Raw genomic sequence first — 23,945 nt, forward strand, 5'->3', positions numbered from 1 at the left:
ACAGCCTTATTCTAAGATGGATTAAATATTTTTTTCCTCATCTATCTACACAGAATACCCCATAATGACAAAGAAAAAAATGTTTTTTAGAAATTTTTGCTCATTTATTTGCATTTTATTTACTGAAATAGAACATTTACAAGTATTCAGACCCTATACTCTTTATTTGTACTATTTTCTACATTTTAGAATAATAGTGAAGACATCAAAACTATGAAATAACACATTTGGAATCATGTAGTAACCAAAAAAGTGTTAAATGAATCAAAATATATTTTAGATTCTTCAAAGTAGCCACCCCTTGCCTTGATGACAGCTTTGCACACTATTGGCATTCGCTCAACCAGCTTCACCTGGAATGCTTTTCCAACAGTCTTGAAGGAGTTCCCACAGGGTAGCCTAGTGGTTAGAGCATTGGACTAGTAACCGAAAGGTTGCAAGTTCAAATCCCCGAGCTGACAAAGGTACAAATCTGTCGTTCTGCCCCCCCCCCTGAACAGGCAGTTAACCCACTGTTCCTAGGCTGTAATTGAAAATAAGAATTTGTTCTTAACTGACTTGCCTAGTAAAATAAAGGTAAAATTCAAAAAAATAAATTTTTTAAATATGCTGAGCACTTGTTGGCTGCTTTTCCTTCACTCTGCAGTCCAACTCATCCCAAACCATCTCAATTGGGTTGAGGTCAGGTTGATTGTGGAGGCCAGGTCATCTGATGCAGTCCTCCATCACTCTCCTTCTTGGTCAAATAGCCCATGCACAGCCTGGAGGTGTGTTGGGTAATTGTTCTGTTGAAAAACAAATGATAGTCCCACTAAGCGCAAACCAGATGTGATGGCGTTTTGCTGCAGAATGCTGTGGTAGCCATGCTGGCTAAGTGTGCCTTGAATTCTAAATAAATCACAGACAGTGTCACCAGCGAAGCACCCCCACACCATCACAACTCCTCCTCCATGCTTCACGGTGGGAACCCCACATGCGGAGGTCATCCGTTCACCTACTCTGCATCTCACAAAGACATGGCGGTTGGAACCAAAAATCTCAAATTTGGACTCATCAGACCAAAGGACAGATTTCCACCGGTTTAATGTCCTTTGCTTGTGTTTCTTGGCCCAAACAAATCTGTTCTTCTTATTGGTGTCCTTTAGTGGTGGTTATTTTGCAGCAATTTGACCATGAAGGCCTGATTCACGCAGTCTCCTCTGAACAGTGTATGTTGAGATATGTCTGTTACTTGATCTCTGTGAAGCATTTATTTGGGCTGCAATTTCTAAGGCTGGTAACTCTAATGAACTTATCCTCTGCTGCGGAGGTAACTCTGGGTCTTCCTTTCCTGTCGCGGTCCTCATCAGAGCCAGTTTCATCATAGTGCTTGATGATTTTTGTGACTGCACTTGATGGAACTTTCAAAGTTCTTGAAATTTTCAAAATTGACTAACCTTCATGTTCTAAAGTAATGATGGACTGTTGTTTCTCTTTGCTAATTTGAGCTGTTCTTGGCAAAGTAGGAACTTGATATTTTACCAAATAGGGCTATCTTCTGTATACCACCCCTGCCTTGTCACAACACAACTGATTGTCTCAAATACTTTAAGAAGAAAATAATTGACATAAATTAACTTTTAATAAGGCACACCTGTTAATTGAATTCTATTCCAGGTGGCTACCTCATGAAGAATCTTAAATATAAAATATATTTGGATTTGTTTCACACTTTTTTGGTTATTTCATAGTTTTGATGTCTTCACAAGTGTTCTATAATGTAGATAATAGTTCAAATAAAGAAAAACACTTGAATGAATATGTGTGTCCAAACTTTTGACTGGTACTGTAGACCAGGGGTTCTTAAACTTTTTCAGCCTGGGACCCAAATGAGAAATTCTGTGTTTTCCTGGGACCCAAGCTAAGGAAAATATGCAACTATACATAATTATCTGTACATTTCATTGCCCTTATGCCTAAAAAAAAGCAATATAGACAAAAACAAATAACAATGAAATACCCATAAATATTTTCATGTTTATTTTTCCCCAATTAAAACACTCTTACATACCTGTCTAGGTTGGAACTGTTGCAGTTAAAAAACAATAAATAATTTAATTCTGAACAGGAATTAACAGATTGATCACATCACACAGATGTATAACAGAACACACACACACACACACACACACACACAAACACAGGCTTTTTGATCGTTCAAACCTAAGCTTACTGTATAAATTATTGTTGATAGAAAGTCTAGGTTGGAACTGCTGCTGTTAAAAAGCTTTTTTTAATATTCTGAACTGGAATAAACTGATTGATCACATCACACAGATGTAGAAAACACACACACAGTCCCAATGAGAGGTGTGTGGCTGGTTGAAGTTTTCAACAAGCATGTCTATTCTGGGATCAGTTTTTAACAGTGCAACACTGAGGTGATGCTCAGCATTGAGACTGTTTCTGTACTTGAGAACCCTGACTTGCATAGGTATGTGGTGCCAAACTGGATCAGAACATCTACTGCTTTCTCAGTCAGGCAGGAGTCTGCTTCCTGCTGCAGATGAGCAACCCAGAACTGTGTGAGAGTTTGCCTCAAAAAGCATATCGCTTCAATCCGTTTATTCCAGTTCAGAATAAAAAGTATTACTTGTAACAGCAACAGTTCCAACCTAGACTTGTTTTCAGCAATCATTTCTACAGTAAGATGTACAGTAGGCCTGAATTTTTCATCTTCATCTGTACTGTTTCTTAGGGTTGCACTTTCAGTAGCTAGTTAGCTTGATTTGGCTAACGTTAGCTATTAGCTGTGTAACGTTACAAGGCCAGGGGATTGTTTGAAAGATAAACTCACATCTACTATGAGAGATAGTAATCCCCTATTTCTGCTTATCATCGCCATAAAATGACAACAATGCCTTGTTAGTTGACTTACTTTTCCACTTTAATAATTTGTTTCGTTTTGAGAGACTCATTACTACGCACTTCCCCACACAAAACACATTGTCCTTGTTATTTCTCAAAGTTTGTATGAAAGAGACACAAATTCATCACTGTATCTGCGTTTCATGACGATTGAGCGCAGTCAGAACTTGTGGCTAGCATGAGTCCATTTCATGACAGCGGTGAGTGATGGCGAGTGTGAATAACAAGTCAGTGGCTTGAAGCACAGCGCTGCAACGTGTGGGTTCGCGGAATGATCTTCAAGAAAACTGCAGAAAAAAAGATCTGGTAAACCGCGAAGCACATGGGCATCTCCCTCTACCTCTCGCACTCGAGCAGCTGCCAAACTGAGCAGAGACCGCTGCTAAGCAGAGAGCGCACTGAACCGAGAGCGCAGTTGCACTTGGCCAAATCAATTCCAGTAATTAATGAAATAATTATACATTTAGGTCGCGACCTATCATTAACAGGTCCGTACTTTAACAGACCCATACTTTACGAAACTCTGCTGTAGACAAGTGTGTGCCTTTCCAAATCATATCCAATCAGAATTGACCAAACATGGGTCTGAATACTTATGTAAATAAGTTATTTCTGTTATTATTTGTAATAAATTAGAAAATATTTAGAAAAACCTGTTTTCGCTTTATCATCATGGGGTATTGTGTGTAGATCTATGAGGATTTTTTTGCATTTAATCCATTTTAGAATGAGGCTGTAATGTAACAGAATTTGGAAAAGGGGGAAGGGGTCTGAATCCCTTCCGAATGCACTATGTAATTTTGTAAATTGGGTGAACTATCCCTTTAAAGCCTGGAAGTAATGCAATAGAATGAAGAACAAAATTTGCCCTGCATGCTTCTACTTTCACTGTTATTCAAATATGTTCCAAGCTTTTTAATGTCCAAAGTTACTATAGATTTTGGTTCAATGTAGCATGAGAGTGTTGTAATGCATGTCATTTTATTGTTGTGATGTTGTGCGATAGCCTGCCTGACGTGACTGCCTATCTGTTGTATTTTTGATTGTTTTGTTGTTGACAGTGAGCTGGGTTTTGAGAAGTCAGTCTACCTGCCATGCACCTTGGGGCCTAGCTGACCTCGCTGGCCGCTCTTACCCTACGCACATGGCCGCCTACCTACAGCCGTGCACTCTCACAAAATGGCCACCACAACCATCAACCATAACCTCACTCACGTGAACCCTGTTGCATGCTCTCACACCATGCAAACTCCAACAAAATGCTGATGTCATGCACTCTCTAACCCCACACAAAATGGCTGACATTGTGACCCTACTGCCAGAGGCACAGAGGATGCCCTGTAACTGTAGTTGTTTGTCCTCCCCCATCCATCCAGGAGAGAAGGTTTGCCCCTCCAGTGCCAAAGAAGCCCCACAAGGGCCACCCTCCCCTGGCCAGGGACCGTTCTCTGGAGAGCTCCGAGAGACAGCGGCTGGAGGCTCGCAAACGCCTGCTGGCCGCCAAGCGGGCGCTCTCGGTCCGACAGAGCTCGGTCACCGAGAGAGCAGCAGACAGTATCGAGATCTACATCCCAGAGGCCCAGACCAGATTATGAGACACACACAGACAAAGACACACACACACACAGACAGAGACACACACACACACACAAACCGACACACTTTCAAAGGTACACACACACACACTCACACCGAGTGACACTGTCAAGACACTCATCTGCACTGAATGGCGAGGGTAGGGTGCTTGTAATATAATCACATTTATCGACTTCCACAAAAACGGTCACAGCAGCCGGTGGAGTGAGAATATTGTATATTTATTAACTTTTCCTCTTCTCTCCATTTGAACCTCTCCTTGAACTTTCAGCTTTTCATGTAGCTCCCCCCACTCCTTACTCCCAAAGATGTTTCTTCTTGTGATGGCAACTCTTCTTACCGATGTTCCACCAACCAAAAGGCCTGTTGTCACCCAAACAGGTATACCAGTACCACGGTATTGATGCATAATGTATAATTTTTCTGATTCATTGGAACAGAAGGGCGGTTAGGGAGGGAGGGGAAGTGTACTAGTGGGTATAGGCCGAGCGCTGTCAAGGCATACTAGCTAATCCTGTTGGGTGTCAGACAGCCTGAGACAGTGGCTTGTGTCCCACATGACACCCTATTCCTTAAATAGTCCACTACTTTTGTGAATTACCTAGTCAAAAGTAGTGCACCACATAGAAAACAGGGTGCCATTTGGAATTCAGGCCAGCCTCTCTCCTCTGGTGACCCTGGGGGAGGCTGTTATTGTGACTCACAACACAATGACAGCAGACAATAGAGAAACCCAGTCTCTACTCCCCTGTTGGATGCTACTGTCACAGGGTTTATAACACACACATACACACATGTGCAAGCACACGCACTCACACCTGTTCTCGAGAGTGGTAATTGACCTAAACCTGTTTGAGTAGTTAGGAGGGAACACCTGAGACATATCTAAGACCTTCTGGAGACACAGTACAAGGCATCAAGACATCTTATGTAGCAGCGACCATTGCAACTGTCAGTTTTAAATTAATTTAGGAGTCAATTCGATGTGAGTTGACTCAGTCATGCGTTGACGTCAATGGGAGACTAAGTACAAATGTCACGTAAGTATAACTTAGGATTCGCCTCTTATTATTGAAATCCAGGCAACAGCAGATCTATATCTCATGGCATTAAAATCACACACACAAAAAAAAAACATTTTTGTCGAAGAAACAATGATTGGTTTTGATACAACACCTATGAACACCTAGATGTTCTATTGGAGCCACTTACTTTAATCACTTCTTGTTTTGTTATTGCATGTAAAACTGCAAAGCCGAGAGACAGTAGCTGGATCAACACAGTCGGAAGGTGTTCGATGTAGACAATAATATCAATGTGCAAAAATGACTTTGAATTGTAAAATCCAAACCTTTTATAAAATGGGATTTGGGTAAAAGGAGTAGCGTAGTGACTGATAGTACTTACCAATACTTACCAATAATCAATACTCAATCAATCAATAATAATCAGGTCTTTGTAGAGTAACCCCCAAAAAATAACTCAAAACAAGAAAGCCGGTATGTGTCGGACAATTACACTATTCTTCGTGTTTCTCCAAATGCAGTCTGTCCAGTTGGAGGAACAGTGGCTTGATTCTGCAGCACTCTATGTCTGACCTTTATGGGTTATAGGTCAAAGGGTCACGTCAATCTGTCTACCCCCAGATGTGGTAGGATTCTGGGGGCCGACAGCACCAATCCTGTCTGGCAGTCAGGTATGGAGTTAGGTGGGCTCATGACAAGCTCTCAGAGAGAGGTCAGTGCTACGAAATCAGAGTCTGCCAGAAACAAAAGTGGTGATATTGTGTGTGTGTGTGTGTGTGTGTGTGCGTGCGTGCGTGTGTGCGTGCGCGTGTGTGTGTGTGTGTCTGTGTGCGTGCGTGCGTGTGTGTGTGTGTCTGTGTGCGCGTGTGTGTGTGCGCGCCCGTGCGTGTTTGCGAGAGCGGGCGGATGTGTGTATGGAAGGATATGTGTGTTAAAGTGTTTCTGAAGTGCTTCCTATTTTTCAAGGTCCAAACGGGCCTTTCTTTTCACTATGTACAGTATGTGTCTCAAACGGCACCCTTTTGCCTATATAATTCACTACTTTTGACCAGGGCTCATGGTCAAAAGTAATGCACTATGTAGGGAACAGGGTACCATTTGGGAGGCAACTTGTGACTAACGTAGCAGAAGCCACATACTGTTAGTACTTTCCTAAACAGGCCCTGCCTATCATTTTCAACGGAGCGATATATGCCTGTACAAAGACATTAACTGAAGAACATATTGCTACATTATACGCATGCTGACACGAGCTAATTGATATGTTGTCATTTCATTCTTGTAGTTTTTTACTTATTTTACTCTATCATATTGTGCTGAGAATATCATTTGTCCCTAAGAAGAAAAATCACCTAATACTGATGTTCCTTTACTTTAAGGCACCCTTTATGAAGGATGCCTTAATGTAGTGTTTCCGTTGTTGTATATGACAAGGTATTTTGTTATTCTATCAAAAAAGGGACAGTGGGAATTATTTTCTTCTTACATCTATGTACTGTCTCAGCATCCAAGCTGACCTTCAACCATTTGAAAGTAATATGAAAATAATATAGGGTTTTAAGTTGAATGGTGTTTTATATCCACTATTTCTGTATTAATCCTCAGAAACAGATTATTACTGTTTATTATTATTATGCACTGATAAGGCCCATATGCTGTGTTTATTGATTATTATGATTCTCTTTTTCGCTCTATGAAATGAAAGACACCTTTTATTCTGTTTCGGTAATCAGCCTTAATTTATAATGTGATAGTCGAGCACAAATCAGCCTCAGGGGAAGAAAAATACATTGTATGTGTGTGTGTGTCATACCCAGTCAACAGGGTGTGCGTCCCAAATGGCACCTTATTCCCTACACAGTGCACTACTTTATATGGAATAGGGTGCCATTGGGGACGCACACCTGAACATTACAGGTCTGCAGTTTAACGGTTCAGATCAACGTCTCATGATTGATTCCTTCGTCAAAAGACAGTTGCTACGTCTTCTCTGCAACTCCAATCAGTTTGCATTTTCTTCATATGAAGTCAGCTCCTCGTATGGGTGACACAATCTTGAACTCACGGTCTTGGTTATAATCTTTCAAGGTGTGTGGGTGTTATTAAGCTATATTGAAACTGGTTTGACATAGCTAGCGTTTTGTGAAATTGGGTAACTGTTACCAAACAAGGACAAAATTCCTGCTCTCCACGTATATGAGAAACATGTTCATGATTGAAGTTTAGAGAAAAGTCCAATTTGATTGTGATGGAACGCATGTGACGAAGTAACTCAGCTGTATGATATTTTTATTTTTAGTAACAATGTATTTTAGAGAGAATATTGAGAAGGTAACAATGGTTATGTACCTTTTTGCCCATTAGGTTTTAAGATAATTTAATACAAATTGTGATGCTCTTTATATTTTTATTTCACCTTTTTATTATAATCAATTCAAATGTCAGTCAAATTATGACGTTATTTATGGTTATTATAGTAACATATCAAAACCCTGACATTGCAGGGTGATTACAGGAAGTTGTAAAGAATGTTGGATTGTGGGAAATGCCAAACTCAAGACTTTAACCAATCCTGGAGGATGCTTATGATGTAGTCCATGTAATAGGCATAAAACCATTAAAATGAACATTTGTAAATAAATGAATGTTTCCCTATGTAAAAACAATCAAAAAACATATTAGGCAGATATACATTTTGTAATTAATGTTATTACACCGTTGATGTTATGGCACGTGTACGGAACTAGATCAGCATTAAAAACCTTGCCATCATCATACGCTAACCTAGTTGTGTTTATTGAAATGCACGCTGCAACATGTTTTCACTTATAACATAAGACCGATTTAAATAGTTACTGTCAATCTCCTCATGCAGAGGTGGGCCCTATAACTACGTAGTTGTATGGCCTTGGTTTTGCCTCGTCACTCCTACACCACATGGAGGCTTAGTCCTGAATGGCACCCTATTCCCTTTATAGTGCACTACTTTTGACCAGTGCACGATTAGGGACGCAGGGAGTGTATGGTGATTTTGTTACTCACACATCAATCACATTCAACAGGCTGACCGGTGTTTCCAGAGCCCAGAGAGGAGCCAGGGATTTCACCCTCCTCCTCAGCCCTGCGTTTCCCTATAAGGGTGTTTACTAGCACACCATAGCAAAACTTTTGCAAAGGAAACCTGGAAATCTGTATTCTGATTGGACAAGTTCAACAAGTACCTCTCCTTTTCAATACATGCTCTCCCTACTGAACATGACCCAGGTCTCCCCCTCCACTGCAACACTATCTAGCCTCTGACCCTGATTAGTGACGTGCTCCATGGTTGGAGTTATCGGACCACCGCCGTCGGTATGTCACTGCTGATCTGGCATGCAGCGGTAAAAGGTGAATTAAAGGTCAAATGCTATACAATACATATGCCTTAGATCAGAAATTATATACAATCAGTTAAATACTCAATTTTCCTATTGTAGTAAAGAAACGGTGGGTTAATACTAGAACAGGCCAGTGGAGCAACAAAGCTGTGCATGCGAGGGGGGTTGTCAGAGTAGCGAACCAATTTTAGCAAGGTCAATTGAGTCCATGCCTATAGGATTGTACTGGCGACACAATAACTGAACTTGTCCAATAAGAAACCTTTGTATTCATTTTCCGTTGCAAATTGTTTTGCTACGGTATGCACTAATGAATAAGACCCTGGCTGCTTTTAAGTGTATTGAGGCACATCCACACATAAAACCCTAACTGGCAGAAAACCGTTGACGTCTGCTGTTTGCCCGGTGCTAATTTATGCAGGATTATGCTAACGGCCTGGAGCTCTGGTGAGCCGAGCGCACACATAGGAATGACTCAGAGACAGCCTGTAGAAAAGTGCACACACGGACACACAGAGCTATTTCTGTCATCTACCTTTTTTTCTTTCTTCATGTAGTGACATTGTATGTTTCATGGAGATCATGTCACTGTACATCGCTGCGTTACTGCCGTTACGTGATTCTTAGCGCCATCGCCGAAGGGATTATTGATCCTTAGATGTGGGGAGAGTTTAACAGTCAAACGGCAAGCTATGTAGAAAACAAAACTTTATTTAAATCCCATATGTGACCCCTATTTGCCACAAACATTGCACAGTATGAAAAGAAATCACATCATTGGGCATTGTGTCACATTAGCTATACATAAACATGGTCCTTTTTTTGTACATAAAATGCTTTTTGGTGATTTAGAAAATGCTCTACTGTTCCCGCTGCTGGTGACATCACAAATGAAAAAACTAAATCTTAGTGTTTTTCTTACAATTGAAATTCACTGGCCGTCGCTACACGTGGCATGCCCCAAATTGTACCCTATTCCCGATATAGTGCACTATAAATCGGGAATAGGGTACCATTTGGGGTAGCCACGCAGTGAGGAGGAAGGCTCGGACTAGGAACCTGCTACATTGTTCATCTGAATGATCCCTCAGTATAGGAAACCGCTTTATCAAAACCAAAAAGAGAGGTTTTACTTTCTTTTAAAATATCAAATGAAGGATAAGAAAACTATTACCTTATCATGAAAAAAACATGGAACACTTATTACTACAGTAGTGATAACGTTAAATCAATCATCGATGCCAAGAACAAAGTATGCTTTAAGACACTGAGATGAGATGGGGACCCTAACTCGGCCCTATTGTGCGAAAGTCCGAGTGGGAGCCATCGCAAACTTATCTCTGAAATGTAAAAACATATCTGGAAACTACATACCCTATCACGGGGGATTGGATCTGTGTGGAGGAGAAGAGAACCACCCTCTTGTCTCATCCGCAGAACACTTGTACGCCCTCATGCCTTGCTTGCTCTACTAAAATCCATAGGAAAAAGTTAAGACAGAAAGTGGTTTTTTTGTGTCTGTCAATATTTTTTTGGTCCCGTCTGCAAAAGACACACAGATACTTACATACACGCATATATGACAAAGTAAAAAATAACTAACAGCCAAGGCACCTTGATACAGTTTTGTACAAAAACAATCCTCATTTATGATTTGTATACCAAAAATAGAAATAATCAGGCTTTTTGTGTTTGTTACGCAGCCACTAAAACTCATGCTAGGAGTTCCGTTAGGGACAACATCTTTCCCTCCACTTTCTCTTTAAGACACCAGTTGTTTCGCCTGCAGCTCCATCTCTGCCGCCCGCTTGAGGGCCACATCCACTAGGAGCTGGAAGCCGCTGAAGTCCTGGGTGAGGTCTGGAGGGGTGGGGGGGAGGGGTATTGAAGAGCCCACTCTGGGGGCTCAGGTTACCCTCTGTGGTGGTGGTCACTGCCGGGGCTCCCAGCCCTTCCTCCTGGCATCTGAAGAGCACCAGAGCCTCTGTGGTGGAACGCAGCAGCTCTGCAGCACTACTGTGGTCTGTTTTACTGCTGGAGAGGAAGTAGGAGAGGGAGGAGGGAGGGCTGGAGCCCTGCTTCTGCATCACAGTGGAGTTGACAGTGGTGTGACGGATGACGGAGGGCCGGCGGGGCACTGTGGTGACGGGCCCCGGGGAGGAGGAAGGAGACATCTTAGGGGATGATATGGCCTTCTGCAGGACGCTGGGGCTAGGGAGACCTGCCTCGAAGCTTGAGGGGTGCAGTGCCCGCTGGTCGTAGCTGTCCTCGGGGCCTGTGGCGGCTGTGGCGTGCTTGGGTGACTGGGAGCTGGATTCAGAGAAGCCCCCGTCGTCTCCCTTGCGGCCCTTTCGGGAGATGGTGAACTGGTTGGGGTCTTTACCGTCTTTCCGCAGCATCTCCGGGAGGAGCCGACGACGAGCGTTGATGAACCAGTTGCACACCTGGAGGAGGATAGCAATCGACAGTTGCTTAAGTATACAGCATAGTTTCACAAACAAGTTGTCTCAATATTCTTTAAAAAATAAAAAAGTAAGAATGGGAAACAGAAGATGACACGGAGAAAGGAATCACACTTTCACATGTCGACATAAAAACAGGTTGCATCAAGGTTAACATATTTGCATGACACGGACAGCTGTTTTTCTGTAGTACCCAAAACATGCATCTTATCTGAAACATCTACAAGCATATGTGGTAGGGGTTGTACAACTTGTTCTTGATTGTATATATTCTGACAATATTTTAAAACTGTTGTTATTTTTTATTTTTTTTAACCTATACTTAATGAGGCAAGTCAGTTAGGAACGGCCTACCCTGGCCAAACTCTAACCCGGACGACGCTGGGACATTCACAGACGGTTGTGATACAGCCTGGAATCGAACCAGGGGTCTGTAGTGACGCTTCTAGCACTGAGATGCAGTGCCTCAGTCTTGGTTATTTTTGTTATCTAAAAAAAAAAAATGGATGTCCATAAAATACCTCTGTATTTTATGGACATACATTTAAAAAAAATATTTTTAGAATACATAATTGTACGCAAGTCTGAAAATATAACAATTATTTGTGATACTTCTAGATTTTCTCATTAAGAAACTCAAACTAGGCCTTCTAAAAGCCATCATGGTGAGTAAAACTAGTTTGGACTAAGGTGTTGTTGCCCTTCCCAATCCTATTGTCATGTGGATAAAGAGACAGTCCTCGCTCTCCTTCTCTCTGTCCCAGCCTATTGTTGGCCACGGACGGCTCACCGAAGCCTAGAGCTATTAGGATTTAAACGACTCTGTGTTGTTCACAGACAGCTGGGCTGGAAGAGGGCTGGAGGGAGGGAAATTCCTGTGTGAGCGTTGCAGCTAAGCCCACACCAACCACAAAGCAGTGCGAGTGAGTTTCAGAGTGGTCGGTTCCTCCTAGTCACCATGGTTGCATCCCAAATGGAACCCTATTAAGTGCATTTTTGACCAGAGCCCAGTGAGAAAAGAAAAAAAAACATGTGCGGCCCTTATCAAAATTAATGCACTACATAGGGAGCCATTTGGGATGCAAGCTCATGCCATTTCACTTCAGACGTGTCTCAGAGAGAATATTGCAGTCAAGCTTCCTTGAAGGCCATGCCCCACCGAAAGACACACATAAATATACCAGGTGTGGGGGGCTGACACACTGGGTGCCTGGGGAGCTGCTGTTCGGCGGAGTTAAGTGCCTTGCTCAAGGGCACGATGGCAGGCAACATCATCTAGGATTTGATACCAGCAACCCTCCTTGTTGCCAGCTCACTTCCCGCCAGTGAGGTCAATCAGACCCGGATTCTGGCTCTCTTCTCTAACCGCTAGGCTACCTGCTGCCCCTATTGTCCATGTGTCACACTCTCTTTGTTTACGCATTAGTGCATTATGTGTCATAAAAGCGAGACAGGACATTGCAACACAAGGTCATTGTATATTGTATTTCCAGCCACTAGTAGTCATGCATGCTGCAGCCCTACTAGTCATCTGGTAGTAAACCTATGAACACCGTCTGAATACTTCAGAAATGTATCTAATTTCCTGGAGAAAAGCATAGCTCTAAGTGACAAGATGGGTGAAAGCACGGTTACATTCACCAATCCAACCTATTTAAATCTGTGACCACTTCAAGGGAGGTAGGACAGAAAGATGTACTTTGATTGATGCGGCTCGTTAGTTAGCCTACCTGTAGTGTGGAGAGCTGCGTCTGCTTTGAGAGCAGGGCTTTCTCCTGTTCAGAGGGGTAAGCGTTGTAGCGATGCTCGTAGAGCCAGTCCCTGAGGATCTGCACCGACTCCTTGGGTAGATTCCCGCGCCTCTTCCTCTTCCCACTGCTACCTCCTGTGCTGGATGACAGGTCCAGGGGGGCGTCCATGCTGTCCTCGTCGTCCGTCTCACTACCAGATAACGTCATCATGCCTGTGTGTGGCCAAGAGAAGAATGTATGTGTGAGAGAATTTCAGTCAGAATTCCCCTTATGCCAACCAAACACTGGTCTGTCTGTAGGTCGGTGTCTGCTCTGTCTGTAGGTCGGTGTCTGCTCTGTCTGTAGGTCGGTGTCTGCTCTGTCTGACACCCTCCTTACGCCAGCCCTGTTCCAAACACTAGCATATAGCGGATGCAGCTGATGTGTCAGAAGCAAGCTGTCAAGTTCAGCCATGTGATTCATGGAACAGAGAGGGAGGGAGGGAGGGAGGGAGGGAGGGGATGGGGGGGGATGAGGTGCCACAAAGGCAGACTGCTCAGACGCTGTGTCAGTTATTAAACCTGCCTTGACAAATACTGCTGGCCTACTGTACTGAGCAAAACATCTCTTCATGTTTCAAAACTGGCAGCTCGGGACTCAAGACAACTGAAATAGTTATTCTGGGGGATTTCCAATGGTATAAGAACATCTGTAGTCCATTTGAATTGCATTCATGTGAACCTCTTTTGTATTTTTTTAAACAGGTTGTATTTTGACACAACCTTTATGTCAGGACAACATATTTCTTATTTGGTAATAAAACAATTTAAAATGTAACTTTCTTTGACAAATTATTATTTATTTTTTATCAGTTGGACTACATTTGGCAGTTACATTTCAAAAACGAAACATCTGTCATGTCTTGAATTGGAGCATGAAAACATGTCAACATAATAAAAGGGTATCAGGTCATCTGTCCATTGCATAGTGGTGGGAAATGGATAAGAAACAACTAAAGTTAGAATGAGGTAATTACGCAGGCCCTGGGTGAGGGAAGGGGGAGGGGGACCTGTTGCACATCAGCGTCTCCAGACTAAACAAAAGAATCTTGGTCGTCGAACCATTATTTCACTATAATGTCAACGTTTTTGAAAGCGTAACCACTCGTTTCTTACTTAAATCAAGTCCACTACTCGTGTTCTCGTGAATTGAGTGTTTTAGAAATTCCTTTTGAGTTGACTTTACAAGTTTAAACAACGTGTAGAAGAAGTTCTATTGTGTGATCTTGTAACACGAGGTCGAAGAATGCGAGAAGAGCAGCCTCGCAGAATGAAAGTAAACAGCAACTTCACAAAGGAGGTCAGGATTTGAATGTTGTTGCACCAAAGTTGGGGCTGAAAACTCTACAAGTTTCTCCCTAATATAATTTAAGATTACATTTCGAAACATTACACAGAAAAGGAAACGATGTAGCAGCCAAACTAACAGATGAAACTTCATACTCTAGTATGTGCGTCGTTGGGGCCACAGAGTTGATACATTTTAATTCGCTAAATGCGTGGTGACGTGAGGGTTTAGAGAAGCCCTCTAATTTAGTCAATCACAATCTAGAATAGATGTACCCCTTAGGAATGATCCATTGGAAACTTGTTCATCATGAACTAAGTTGAGTCCGCTATAAAAAAAAAGGTAACGTATCTAACACTATTGTATAACAAAGCGGTTTTATACATTTACTAAAATGTCTATATCTAGTCAACCTTTAAAGCTAACAATTGCTTAAATTTGAAACAGATTGAATGAAGTCACACGCAAACCATTCAATTTTGACAGCCCGTCAGCACGTGAAAAAAATCTGTTTTGTCTGGAGCGGAAACAATAGGCTGCACGGCTTGCATTGAGAAATGCACTATGCCCCATCTCACTCAATATATTTTTTGATGCAGACATGTTATCGAAAATGTGACAATCAGCACGCTGGTGAAATAAACGACCTACCCTTTTTTGTCTTCATGTCCGTCAAAAATCCCCTTTTCACGTTGGCCACGAGAGGAGCGCAGTAGCCTTTTTTTCTCTCTCGAATTCTATTCCTTTAGTGGCAAATCTTTTTCTCGGGATATTCCACACGTATATTCCAAATGGTTTTGTTCATTGATTTATTTTCGTATGTAGAACCGTTCTTCGGCTTTTTCATTTGTTTGAGACGTAGTACTTTAACCAAGGAGTAAGCTACCTGAAATCCGCTGCTCGACTTGGCGAAACCTTTCTCATTCAATGTGTGTTTGATCATGAAACTGGGTGACAGCTATCTTTGACAGCTGCGTGACTCAAAAGCACAAAGATCCTCCCACTTTAGAGGAAAGAGCCAAAATCTCTGACAGCATGGCTTTTGCATCGACGTAAACACGATCTCACCGATCAACCGCTAGAATATATTCTACTTTTACGTTACAAATGTAGGAATATAATTTAAATGCGTATGGAAGCGAATGGCATTGCAGATCTTGTGGCAGTTTTAGTGCCCAATGTTAAAAACAACAACCATAGCATTAGGTTACTTCTCATTTAGTAGGCTATTTCGGACGCGAGTTCTCTAATTGGCTTTCCTACCTCACTTATCGAATTTCTGTGTCCATGGTTTCATAAATAGCAGAAGCCATTAGAGTATTAGTTATTTCTTTAGCGGATGCATTATACTACAAATGTTATGGTTGTCAATTTGTCAACGGGGATATTATCCTATGTCAGTCGTAAAGGGCTGCACATGTGAAAATACGCGTGCACGACTCTTTTTTGAATAGCATTTGAGAGTTATTACTCTAAATAAATAAATGCTACGCTGCATTCCCAGTACAAGCCAATCGTCTTCCGTACAAAAATGAGCTCAATATGAGTGACGGACAAAGGGGATGTTTATTTTCCATGGTGGAACTGTTATTTCAGCTGCGTCTGCGACTCCCTATAGTCTGTCTACACGGTTTGGATGTTCTGCCTCTGTAGCCTACTCACTTGGTCTTCAAATAGGATCTTGTCCATTTCATGAAATTGTAGCCTACATATCTGGCCAGCATTGCAAAACAACGGCCCACGTGTTCAGGCTATGTACTAAAGTACATGCATGCACACACACACGCCTCTTCACTTGTGTGTTTATTTACAGTGTATGTGGGTCAGTGTGTTTTCAAACGAATCACGTGTCAACGCAAAGCTCCATAGACAAACATTGGCAGTAGAATGGCCTTACTGAAGAGCTCAGTGACTTTCAACATGGCACGGCATAGGATGCCACCTTTCCAACAACTCAGTTCTTCAAACTTCTGCCCAGCTAGAGCTGCCCCGGTTAAATGTGTTGTTATTGTGAAGTGGAGAAGTCTAGAAGCAACAACTGCTCAGCCATGAAGTGGTAGGCCCCACAGGCTCACAGAACTGGACCGCAGAATGCTGAAGCGTGTAGCACATGAAAATCGTCTGTCCTCGGTTGCAACACTCACTACCGAGTGCCAAACTGCCTCTGGAAGCAACATCAGCACAAAACTGTTCTTCGGGAGATTCATGAAATGGTTTTCCATGGCCGAGCAGCCGCACACAAGCCTAAGGTCACCATGTGCAATGCCAAGTGTCGACTGGAGTGATGTAAAGCTCGCCGCTATAGGACTCTGGGGCAGTGGAAACACGTTCTATGGGGTGATGAATCACGCTTCACCATCTGGTAGTCCGATGGATGAATCTGGATTTGGCAGATGCCAAGATAATGTTATCTGCCTGAATGCTTAGTGCCAATTGTAAGGTTTGGTGTAGGAAGAATAATGGTCTAGGGCTGTTTTTCATTGTTCGGTCTAGGCCCCTTAGTTCCAGTGAAGGGAAATCTGAACGCTACAGCATTCAATAACATTTTAGATGATTCTGTGCTTCCGAGTTTGTGGCAGGCCCTTTCCTGTTTTAGCATGACAATGCCCCCTCCACACAAAGCGAGGTCCATACAGAAATGGTTTGTTGAGATCAGTGTGGAAGAACTTGATTGGCCTGCACAGAGCCCTGACCTCAACCCCATCAAACACCTTTGGGATGAATTGGAATGCCAACTGAGAGCCAGGCCTAATCGCCCAACATCAGTGCCCGACCTCACTAATGCTCTTGTGGCTGACTGGAAGCAAGTCCCCTGCAGCAATATTCCAACATCTAGTGGAAAGCCTTCCCAGATTAGTGGAGGCTCTTATAGCAGCAAAAGGGGGGGACACAACTCCATCTTAATGCCCATGATTTTGGAATGAGATGTTCGACGAGCCGGTGTCCACATACTTTTGGTCATGTAGTGTAGTTGGGAACGGGCATAGTGCATGTATCTCCAAGGAGGTAGGGTAGGCCTATGCCAGTCTTACTCATTGTACTCCAAGTGTGGATATGTTATAGCATATATATATATGGAATAATAATTTATTACCCAGGAACCAATATACTCTGTTTGCCTATTAGGCTGCCCTGAGGAGGGGCCATGGAAGAGAACACAGTGAAAAGGTATCACCTTATTCCTATTCAACACAATTTGTTACTATTGATTTTCTTTCTGTATGTATGGGTCAGAGTACTACTTTGGCTGCGTTTACACAGGCGGCCCAATTCTGATCTTTTTTTGTCCACTAATTGGTCTTTTGACCAATCACATCGGATGTTTTCACATCAGCTCTTTTCAGAACTGATCTATCTGATTGGGCAAAGGACCAATTAGTGAGAAAAAAAAGATCAGAATTGTCTGCCTGTGTAAATGCAGCCATTGTGTCCAATCACTGTGTGAGGACTGCACTATTTTTAAAGGGCCCAAGCCTCCCCCTATGGTACATAACGGCAGCAATGTAAAGTAACTCAGTAAACATACCTTGCAGTACTACTTAAGTCATTTATTGGGGTATCTGTACTTTATTTTTTATATTTTTGACAAGTTTTATTTTTACTCCACTACATTCCTAAAGAAAATAATGTACTTTTTACTCCATACATTTTCCCTGACACCCAAAAGTACTCGTTACATTTCAAATGTTTAGTAGGACAAGAAAGGGGTCCTATTCACGCACTTATCAAGAGAACATCCCTGGTCATCCCTACTGCCTCTGATCTGGCAGTGATTCATTTGTAAGTTATGTCTCTGTGTTAGAGTGTACCCCTGGCTAACTGTAAATAAATAAAAACAAGAAAATGGTGCTGTCTGGTTTGCTTAATATAAGGAATTAAAACATTTTTTTTGATACTTAAGTATATATTTTTCGCAATTACATTGACTTTTGACACTTAATTTAAAACCAAATCCTTTCAGTATTTTACTTGAGTCATTTTCTATTCAAGTATCTTGACTTTTACTCAAGTATGACATTTGGATACTTTTCCAACCTGTATAACGGTACCTGCCAGAATACTGGGTACCTGATGAAGTCATCGGGGAAAAGAACAAATAAAGTACGAGGCTGCTCTCTGCTGGCGATAACTATACAATGCACTTTTCCTTAGAATAATATTCAGTGTGACGTTTTTCGAAATTAACAACATAGGCATGCCAAATACTAAATTGGATGCAATTTGATGCATGCTAATTCGTTTAGAGGGCTTTTCTGCACCATAGACATATAGGCCTACAGAAAATACATTAATATTGTATAGTTTGCATACCTGCTTTAGGTGTTTAAAACAATACATTGAAATCAGAATTGAAAAATACAAGGCCCCAAACTAGCCTGAGTGACAGTCTGTTTGTCCTATCATGTCAATTCCTTGTCACCCATTGTCATACCAAACAATGTTTCACTTGACAAGGACAGCAATGGACTAGGAAACAGCACGACCAAATCTGGAAACAGGTTACTTCAAAACTACACATGCCATTGACGTTTGCCGAACAGGAAAGTTTGGGGATAAGAGTTTGATACACCTATTTATAAATATAAAATTGGTCATCCACAAGCTTTTCCTTTAGTTGACATGCAATGACAAATGTGAGCTGGTTGAAAATGGGAGATCTTACCCCTCTCTGTGAGATGAGTCATGTCTATTTCAAAACCTTGCAGCCTCATCACAGAATGTTGTTTAATTTGGTCACACAATACAGGTCACATAATACAGATCACATATGCCTAATATATAGGCTGCTACAGATCTACCATATAGGACAAGTGTGTCATCCACATATTGATGACAGATGATAGAATGTGAAAGACATTGTGTTATAATAGTGTCATAACGGCATATCTTTCACATATATTTTCACATATTTTCCAGGTTTTGTAAACAGACAGAAATAAAACATGACTGACATTTTGTACGCATAGAAAGTAGCCTACATTGGCAAATAACCACTAAAAAGCACATGGACAGAAAATGCATTAGGCTGTATTGAATCCAATAAAATCGAATTAAAAAAACTTTATAGGGCCATACAATCCTTTTAAGGACGGGACATCACTTTGCTCTCAAGAAGTAATAGGGTTTGTGAGTCTTTTTTGCGCATATCCCTACGCGTAACCGTGATGTATCTTTTGGCACGCCTTGCGCATTCCAGATTGGCGACGCCGCCCTTGACGCCGCCGACTTGGGCAAACGAAGTTCCGAGAGTGTACTGTCATCAAATCCTTTTAATTCCCTCGCTGTGGTCATTACTGCTCTACGTACAACTACTTTAACTGTTGGCAATGAGGTAGGATGAAGTGGAGTGGGTCAGGTTACACTTTCCTGTCTAAAATTAGGGGAACTGCGCTGACGCAAGATGGCTAAACTCGGTCTCTATGTGTGACAGCGGGAACAAGACCGTGGATCCATGGAAACCTACCCTGCCATTTAGCTGTTGTTGATGACTGGTTGTATTTTTAGACTTTGTTGTCATCTTTCCGTAACACTTGGTGTCCAGCATATGGTATAAAGGCGAGTCTTTCAAAATGCAGCTGTACAGCAGTGCGTTGACACACTATCCCGGATCCTCTCGCAAAGTTTCGATAACTATCGCAAGTGGTACCACTACCGACCATTTGTCCAGAACAACAACGAGCTCCTCTGTGAATAATAAACCGAGTGGGCCTACTCCAGCAGACACAAACGGGAATACTGTAGGAGAGACTCAATCTACTGCAAACATGCCTGCTGCTGGTTTTTCATGTTACGAGGCTGCTTCCATGAAGCCAGTCTACTACACTTCAACCGCAGAGATAATTATTCGTCGGCCTGACGGAGCTGAGAGATCCATACCAGTGCACATCCTAAAGGAAACCCAAACCAAACGGTCTCCATCAGACTCATATTCACAAGATATCCTGATTCAGCCACGTGACCGAGAGGATCATTTGGATAGAGACTTGATTGTGGACTTCATTGATCACTTCAGAGGTAGAGGGGATTTTTTCAGTGATAGTCAAAAGGTCCAACGTGAAAATAACCTGATCAATTTTGACAAGAAAGATGGACCAAGTTACAGAAAGTGTGAGGAGAGAATGAACATGGCAAATGGGGAAGGAAAAACTGTTACGAGTGACCTTGTTAGCCAAAAACCCCATCAGAACTTGGAGGCCCTGGCAACCCATTTGGGCCGAGGCGTCTTGGATTCCTGTGAGAATAGAAATGACAGTGAATGTGCAGACCTGGACTTTCCATCTGGCGAGGCACAGCTCTTTGAGCTCAATGTCCTACAGGAGCCCTCTCCACGGAGAGAAGCAGAAAAATGTGAGGACGACAAAGTGATGCGTTACATTGCGGAAGTGGAGAAACAGAACAAATACCTTCAGGAGAAGGTCCACAAGTACAGATTCCACATCATCCCTGATGGCAATTGTCTGTACAGGGCGGTCTGCAAAGCCGCCTATGGAGAGCAGTCTATGCACAAGGAGCTGAGAGACCAGACAATGCACCACATAGCCGACCACCTGGATGAGTTTAACCCCATCATTGAGGGGGATGTCGGCGAGTTCCTGATCAACGCAGCGCAGGACAGTGCCTGGGCAGGCTATCCAGAGCTTCTGGCGATGAGTCAGATGTTGAATGTGAACATTTACCTAACCACAGGAGGTAGCTTGGAGAGTCCCACGATTTCAACCATGGTGCACTACCTGGGGGAAGAGGACTCGTCCAAACCCGCTGTCTGGTTGAGTTGGCTCAGTAACGGACACTATGATGTCCTGCTGGACAGGTGTGTGGCCAACCCAGAGTATGACGACTGGTTCCGTCATTCTCAGATGCAAAGGAAACGGGATGAAGAGCTGGCCAAGTCGATGGCAGCGTCACTGTCTAAAATGTACATTGAACAAAATGGTCACATTTGAAACCAATAGTTATCCGATTGCTGCATTTAAATATTACTGTGTGTTACAGTAGGCTAGCTGTTACGAAATGGGCCAATCATCTCTGCTGATAGTAGTGGAGCCTCTGTCATCTGAGGTCTGAGAGGGCCTCAGTCTGCACCTGGGGCCCCTGTGCTAAGGACATCTCCTCACAGCCCAGCTCACAACTCACCCTGAGCTCATACGGTCTCTCGCTCTCTCTCTCAAAATCGATTGCACTTTAATTATGTGTGTGTGACTTCAACATTGCCTTATTCATTTATTTTTCTACGTTTTGTATTGTAACCGAATTGAAGTGCAGCGCACATGTTAAATTTTGATATTTTTGTTGTAAATACTCTAAATGTCAAAAATGACACTTGAAGGAGATTAGGTGTTTTTTTCCTATAGGCTACATTAATGTGTTTTATGTTTGAGCACTTAGGTGAGACTATTTATTAGGTTTTTGACTGGTTCATTGACAGTTATTTTGTATTATTACATATAACAGTTAAGCTGTGTTGCTAAGCTTTATGCCTTTGTGAGGTGCTTGGAGCACAAACAGCAACATTGTTTTTAAATAATAATTTAATAATAATCATTTGTGTCCAGGCTGTATCACAACCGGCCGTGATTGGGTGTCCCATAGGGCGGTGCACAATTGGCCAAGCGTAGTCCGGGTTTGGCCGGTGTAGGCGTCATTGTAAATAAGAATTTGTTCTTAACTGACTTGCCTGGTTAAATAAATATAAATAAATCCATTTTGAAATAACACTTTTGGTGTTCATTTTACTTTCTGACTTACATTGACATTATTTAAATCTCCATGCAAGATCATGCTCACACACACACACACACTTTCTATCTAGACATGGAATGGAATAATGGAATAATCTCGGGTGCTGTTATTGAGTAACAATACAAATGGCTGAGTTTATGTTTTGCTTTATTTCCCTGCACAACCATTAGATGGCGTATTAGACCCCTCAATTGATTTGTTTCAAAGGATTGATTGAAACATGGCGAGGTAGGCTATGAAGTCGAACTAACTGTAATTTCACATGGTATTTAGATAGACTCACAGTAGCCTATCCTACACATAGTGTCAATACCCATACACTAACTGCTGTGTGCAAAGGAACGTTTTTTCACGTAGCCTCCTGGCTACCCCCCCGCCCATGTCAGAACATAATTACCGTTCTCCTAGCAGCAGAATATCATGCTGGCAACACGAGCGCAGATTTTCTTTCTCTCACTGCATTGCATCCACCTTTGAAAAAAATGAATGGGTAATTTTACGTACTTTTATTTGTAATATTGCATTAATTATAGCAGCATTTTCTTTAGAACGTTTACACCAGTACTGTATGTTGAAAGCTATTGTGTAGACTCAATAGTCTCTTGTGCTGACAAGCAGGTTTTATACAGTGCTGGTGACGCCTTTACGTCACACTCCATTCACTGAAATTCAAAACGCTGTATATGAATTACGACTTTCAAGTTTTATTAGTAGTATGTACAGGATACAGATGGTATACACCATTCAACGAAATGCTTACTTGCAGGTTCCTTCTCAGCAATGCAACAACACTAAGAAAGAGTAAAGATAAGAATATGAACATAATAAACATGAATACATTTTTCAGGATAATAGAATAAGCATTTTAGGGGGTTTATTACTTATTGCCTCAAGACATTTCAGCTTTTCATTTTTTATTAATTTGTAAATGTTCTAAAAACATAATTCCTCCATTTTAAATTCAGGCTGTAACACAACAAAATTTGGAAAAAGTCAAGGGGTGTGAGTACTTTTTGAAGTCGTTGTGTAGTTAAATGGGTAACACTTTACTTGACACTCAGTGTCATAACACATTATGACAGGACCATAACCAATTTCCTAGTATGTCATAACAGCTGACATAACTTGTCATAACCTGTTAAAATATGGTCAAAACATTGTCATGACAAATATAGTTTGAACGGTTGTGACATATATTGCATGATTTTATGGCAGGTTATGACACCTACATAAGAGTGTCAAAACTCGCAAAACCTACCACACAAGGCAAAACATTCCATTACATACCATAGCCTACGTGTCAACAGTATGTTTATGTTATATATATATATAATATATATATATGTATATATTGTAATTTACCATATTCAATGATCAATTATCATGCGCACACATTGATGTCAGACATGCACCTTCCCCAATGCTCTGTTGCTGATGACTGGGCTGAATGCAGGAGCAGATTTCAGGAGCAGGACAAGACACCCTCTTTTTGACTGATGACTGGTATCAGGGCATGTACTTGATAGGCCTATCGGGCTTATATGATTATGATGGTCATAATGCTTCTTGACATGGTCATAAAGCCTATTTTCTTAGTCCAAGTAAAGCGACATAGTATGGTCATAATGCTTCTTGACATGGTCATAAAGCCTATTTTCTTAGTCCAAGTAAAGCGACATAGTATGGTCATAATGCTTCTTGACATGGTCATAAAGCCTATTTTCTTAGTCCAAGTAAAGCGACATAGTATGGTCATCATGC

General features: G+C 41.9%; 3 protein-coding genes across 4 annotated transcripts in view; 2 read left to right on the top strand and 1 right to left on the bottom strand.

Moving 5' to 3' along the window:
• The window catches only part of dlgap1b (discs, large (Drosophila) homolog-associated protein 1b), a 279,478-nt gene extending 271,173 nt beyond the window's left edge, over nt 1-8,305 (top strand). Inside the window, exon 13 of one of the 2 annotated variants that reach the window (XM_024393091.1) lies at nt 4,284-8,305. In XM_024393091.1, coding sequence (XP_024248859.1) covers nt 4,284-4,502 — 219 coding nt within the window. In that variant the 3' untranslated portion in view covers nt 4,503-8,305. Of the gene's footprint in view, nt 1-3,968 lie in introns of both variants that reach the window. The other variant, XM_024393093.2, reaches the window with a different exon arrangement.
• A 1,291-nt stretch (nt 8,306-9,596) lies between these two features.
• On the bottom strand, nt 9,597-15,444 carry tgif1 (TGFB-induced factor homeobox 1). Its single transcript, XM_024393094.2, is given in 4 exon segments — nt 9,597-10,781; nt 10,783-11,349; nt 13,098-13,330; nt 15,096-15,444. Coding segments are annotated over 4 exon segments (930 nt in total). The 5' UTR covers nt 15,112-15,444; the 3' UTR covers nt 9,597-10,667.
• Nucleotides 15,445-19,640: 4,196 nt separating this feature from the next.
• On the top strand, nt 19,641-22,052 carry LOC112227998 (OTU domain-containing protein 1). Its single transcript, XM_024393090.2, has one exon. The coding sequence runs from the start codon at nt 20,015-20,017 to the stop codon at nt 21,386-21,388; it is 1,374 nt and encodes a 457-aa protein (XP_024248858.1). The 5' UTR covers nt 19,641-20,014; the 3' UTR covers nt 21,389-22,052.
• The last annotated feature ends 1,893 nt before the right edge of the window (nt 22,053-23,945 follow it).

Source organism: Oncorhynchus tshawytscha, linkage group LG29, assembly GCF_018296145.1.
Source record: "Oncorhynchus tshawytscha isolate Ot180627B linkage group LG29, Otsh_v2.0, whole genome shotgun sequence".
NCBI lineage: Eukaryota > Metazoa > Chordata > Actinopteri > Salmoniformes > Salmonidae > Oncorhynchus > Oncorhynchus tshawytscha.

What these genes read in the sequence shown, in the direction of transcription:
- LOC112227998 (XM_024393090.2), top strand. Translation starts at nt 20,015, where the DNA reads ATGCAGCTGTACAGCAGTGCGTTGACACACTATCCCGGATCCTCTCGC.